General features: G+C 38.6%; 1 protein-coding gene across 1 annotated transcript in view; it reads right to left on the bottom strand.

Moving 5' to 3' along the window:
• Nucleotides 1–5,000, bottom strand: part of LOC138953150 (serine-rich adhesin for platelets-like) — a 132,819-nt gene that overhangs the window by 119,651 nt on the left and 8,168 nt on the right. Inside the window, exon 2 of the mRNA XM_070324945.1 lies at nt 2,215–4,611. Within this exon, the coding sequence (XP_070181046.1) occupies nt 2,215–2,391 (177 nt within the window). The 5' untranslated portion in view covers nt 2,392–4,611. The remainder of the gene's footprint in view (nt 1–2,214; nt 4,612–5,000) is intronic.

Raw genomic sequence — 5,000 nt, 5'->3', positions numbered from 1 at the left:
AGACAACAACTTTAAAAGAAGTTAACATCCAAGGTCACAACAACGAAAAAAGCTCGAAATTAGAGTGGTTAAAACCTTGTGACTCTCCCAATCCTTTGTAACACAAGACAGATAATTATTATAAATGTGGTAACCAAACAACACGTTACTAATCAGCTAAGACGTATAAAAGGCAATGAAGGTAATGACTGAAACAATTTGCAAGTTTGTGATATCAAATAAAAATAGACTGGAGGTAGTCCTCTGTAATAATTTACAATAATGGAAACGCCGGTCACTGATATAATTATGAGTGTGTGTATATGTTTACTTGAACTATAGTGCTACTCGCAATATACGTAGCCTGATTCCCTTTCAAACACCTGTGCTTAACTTGTTCAGCTATTGAAAACCAATTATCTTTCACAACGCACCCATTTACAATTCAAATTATCATTTGCGCGTAGAAGGCGGAAGCCAGCAAGCGGATGTCCTCATCGCATAATTTCAAAGTCAAACTAAAAATGAAATTGTCAAAATGAACAGGTCATTAATTAGCATCATCAGGTAGCGTCATAAAATGGCAACCACAAAAGAATCTTCTCTTAATGTGGTACGTATAATGACTGAAAATGCAACAAATCCCCACAATGACCTGTGACAGTCAATTTCCAGTATCTTTATTATCCGGAGTAAGTACAATTGTACACACAGAAATTGTCACACAAAAAAGAAATAGCAAATTAATAATCTTTACTGACAATTGATAAATCCGGCTACTTGTCATCGTGTGTTCAGTATCTGTAAGTCAGCGAGTAAATAAAGAACAAAGAAGCAGCAAATATTCTGTACGTACAGTTGATAAATCCCATTTCTTGTCATCGATGAAGCGAGTAAACACATTACAGTTCACATTAAAGATTGACATATTTTCTAAAGACAGTGAGAAGAGAAGCAAATGATCTTCACCGACAATTAATAAATCCGATAACTTGTCATCGGTCGTTCAGTATTAAAACAGTAACACGAATGCCGTTTGCTACCCATTCCCAAAGGCAAAGACACAGCAAACAATTTTTTTTTTACTAACAATTGATAAATCCGTTTACTTGTCATTAAGTCAGCGAGTAATTCAATACAGTACATAATTATGTCGATTGCTACCATCAATAAAAACAACGAAGCAGCAGATAATCTTCACTGACAATTGATAAATCCGATTACCTGGCATCGCGGGGAGGGACGGGTGATCAAAGGACGATGGCATTTAAGGCAGCAGTATACGAATAGCTGACAAATAATCCTACTAAGTGCACTCCTGAACGCTTGGGGAAATCAGGGATGTCGTCTGGCATCGACAGTTTACGACACGCAGAAACTTAAGTTGCTTAATCATGTTATTGTAATGTAACAAGCTGAAAATCAAATTTAAAAAGTGTACGTGTTTGGAGAATTAAATGTATAGTTAACAAAATACACAATAAAATTAAAAATAAAGCGAGCTAGCAGAGTACAGCCCACGTTTTTTTCAAAAAAAGAAAAGAAAGAAAATAATCAAACTGACTGATGTTTACAGGCCAAAGAAATGAAATACACATATGACAAATACATATTCAATAACAAATACATAATAAGTCACAAACTCACAAATACATATTCAATAACAAATACATAATAAGTCACAAACTCACAAATACATAAACAATGACAAATACACTATAAGTCAAAAACTCACAAATACATATTCAATAACAAATACATAATAAATCACACACTCACAAATACATAAACAATGACAAATACATTAAAAGTCAAAAACTCACAAATACATGTATACAATGACAAATACATTATAAGTCATAAACTCACAAATACATAATTATGTATCGATTGAACATGGGATTTCCCTTCTTTGAGCCATGTGACGTCAGAGGCCGACAACAGTTCATATTTAGGCGGTTAGCCGAGACTACAAAATAGTGCATGTTTGTGTGGGTTCAATCGTAAAACCTAAAAGGAATTGTAACCAGAATCGATCGATATATAAATGTTATTTGTATTTTTGACCAAAATATGACATTTTACACAGATCGAAACAGTCAGTGTTCCTCCGAGACCGCGCAAGCGGTCGTGGTGAACAATGACTGTTTCGATCTGGGTAAAATGTCAAATGTTGGGCAAAAAAACAAATAACGTATAATAAAATGACAAATACATTATAAGTCACAAACTCACCTCATCTGCCTCTAACTCCAGATCGTCTTGCATGGCTGCACTACATGCAGGCACACAGGACACAAGCCGACCGGAACAGCAGGTGGGGTCACGCCATGGTGAATTCACACGACACTTCGATGTCCACACCTGAATGCAGCGCGACGTCTTCCACTGGAACCGACTGTTTCTACACATCACATCCTGCTGTCGGCTTGAATGGTATACTGCGTGTGAACTGTGTTCGCTTGAATGGTATACTGCGTGTGAACTGTGTTCGCTTGAGTTCGTGTCCCTATTAATTCTCGTTTTACTATAGTATCATGTTTCGGTGAATAAAACCTTGTTTAAACCAACTCTGAGCTGAATTATTATTGAAACCGTCGACAACAGTTACTTGCAGTGCTGTTACATATCACGTTCTGCTGTCGGCTTTAATGCTATACTGCGTGTAAACTGAGAGCTGATGTATAATTGAAACACATCGTCAACTTGCCGATCCTGCAGCGCTGTTAGTCATCAGGTTCTGCTGTCGTCTTTTTTTGGTTTACGGCGTGTGAGCTGGTTTATAATTGAGCGAAGTCGTCAACCTGCCGATTCTTCAGTGCTGTTACATATCGCGTTCTGTTGTCGGCTGTATGGGTATACTGCGTGTAAACTTTGAGCTGACGGGTAAATTCAACCACGTCTTCAACTTGCCAATTCTGCCGTGATTTTACATATCACATATCCTGCCGTTAGCATTGACGTCAGACATACACGCAGGCTGTGATCTAATAACTATGCTTTTACATACCAACTGCTGTTAACTTTGACGTCAGGCTGATCTGAATGCGTCCGTCAACTTGCTGATTCTGCCGTGCCTTTACATATCACATACTGCTGCTAGCTTTGACGTCAGACTGCATGCAGGCTGTGAACTAATAACTGAACCACGTCGTCAGACTGGCGAGTCAGCACTGCTGCTATATATCACATGTTGCGGTTAAATTGGAAGTGATACTGCAACGCATTACGTCTACATGTCACACCATGCCGTTAACTTTGGCGGTATATGCTGTATTCAACCTTTGAACAGACTGATCACTGATAATTGAACGACGTTGTCAGCGTTTCGATTTTGCACTGCTCCTATACATTACATCCTGCAGTTAGCTGCTTTACTGCATTATGTCACATCTGCTCATAACATATCCTGCAGTTAGCTGCTTTACTGCATTATGTCACATCTGCTCATCACATATCCTGCAGTTAGCTGCTTTACTGCATTATGTCACATCTGCTCGTCACATATCCTGCAGTTAGCTGCTTTACTGCATTATGTCACATCTGCTCGTCACATATCCTGCAGTTAGCTGCTTTACGGCATTATGTCACATCTGCTCGTCACATATCCTGCCATAATCTTTGATGGTATGCAGTCGTGATCTGATAATAATTCAACAATGTCGTAGAATTGCCGACTGTGCATTGCTTTTTATATATTACATCCCGCTGTTAACGTTGCATTTAGTATTACTGTATCACATTGCCTTTTCACGTCATATCGAAATGTTAACTTTGATGGTATTCTGTATGCAACCTGTGATTTTATTACTGAATGCCGTCGTGGAATTGTCGATCATGCGTTGATTCTAAGTATCACGTCCTGCTGTTAGCTTTGCATGGGATATACTGTATAACCTTATGTCTTTATCATTTTTTATACTGCAGATAGCTATGACGGTTTATACTGCATACACTCGTGATCTGATCAGGAATCAAGCGACGTCGTTTAAAGCTGATTCTGCGCTGTTTTTTTCACATCGCATTCCTCTGTCGGCTTTTCTGACGATATCACATCACACCTTAAAGTTAGTTTTAACGGTATTCTCTATCAAACCTGAGAGCTGAATGACTTTGACAAGTTGTCGATTTGCCCACAATCACATTCCGATAATCGTGGTGGTTGGTTTGGTAGCCGTATGAAGATGACTGTGTGGATGGTGTTGTAATTTTATTCTTCTTTCTTTCCTCTTCTTTTTTCCTTTGTACTTTTCACTTCTTTGCTTTTCTATTTGCCTTCCTTTCCTTGTTGTTGTTGTTGTTGTTGTTGTTGTTGTTGTTGTTGTTGTTGTTGTTGTTGTTGTTGTTGTTGTTGTTGTTGTTGTTGTTGTTGTTGTTGTTGTTGTTGTTGAGAAATCAAAAAGACAGTGGTCCGCGTATCACCATCACAGATGTCTTGGACAAACACGCTAACGCAAACACAACCTCTCCAACACATCAGCTAGTGATGCATCTTAAAAAGGATTTCAACGCAGATGTGAAGATCATGATCACGTATACACGTTGCTGTAAGTTCCCTTGCAAAAGAAAGTTCTGGTACTTTATCCCGTATAGTGTGTACGTATGTAGATCTTTCAGCAGAGTTGGCAGCACCTGCAAAGATAAATGCAAATACACACATTACCTTAACGTATTTTGTTACATATTTGTGCTTTCTTAGGCAGTCACCAGTGGTTTGAAAACCAACATCCCCACCTTTTAACCATACAATAGATATACTTATGTACACGTTTGCTCGCACCCCATCTGTCCCTCAAACTTTGCTCCACGACACTTCAGAAATAATTTCATAATTACGACACGTTTGTGATGATAATTTTTGGTACGAAAAACCGATAACAAAAAATGTCCAACTCTCATTCGGGCCCAAAAAGGTTTTGTTTGTTTGTTTGTTTGCCCGACCACGAAGGGCCAGTTCAGGGCGGTGCTGATTTGACATATATATAACGTGCGCCACATACAAGACAGAAGTCGCAGCACAG

The sequence above is a fragment of the Littorina saxatilis genome, linkage group LG17, assembly GCF_037325665.1.
Source record: "Littorina saxatilis isolate snail1 linkage group LG17, US_GU_Lsax_2.0, whole genome shotgun sequence".
NCBI classification, from domain to species: domain Eukaryota; kingdom Metazoa; phylum Mollusca; class Gastropoda; order Littorinimorpha; family Littorinidae; genus Littorina; species Littorina saxatilis.
The sequence above is the reverse complement of the archived record's forward strand: the minus strand, read 5'-3'. Positions and strand labels throughout refer to the sequence as shown.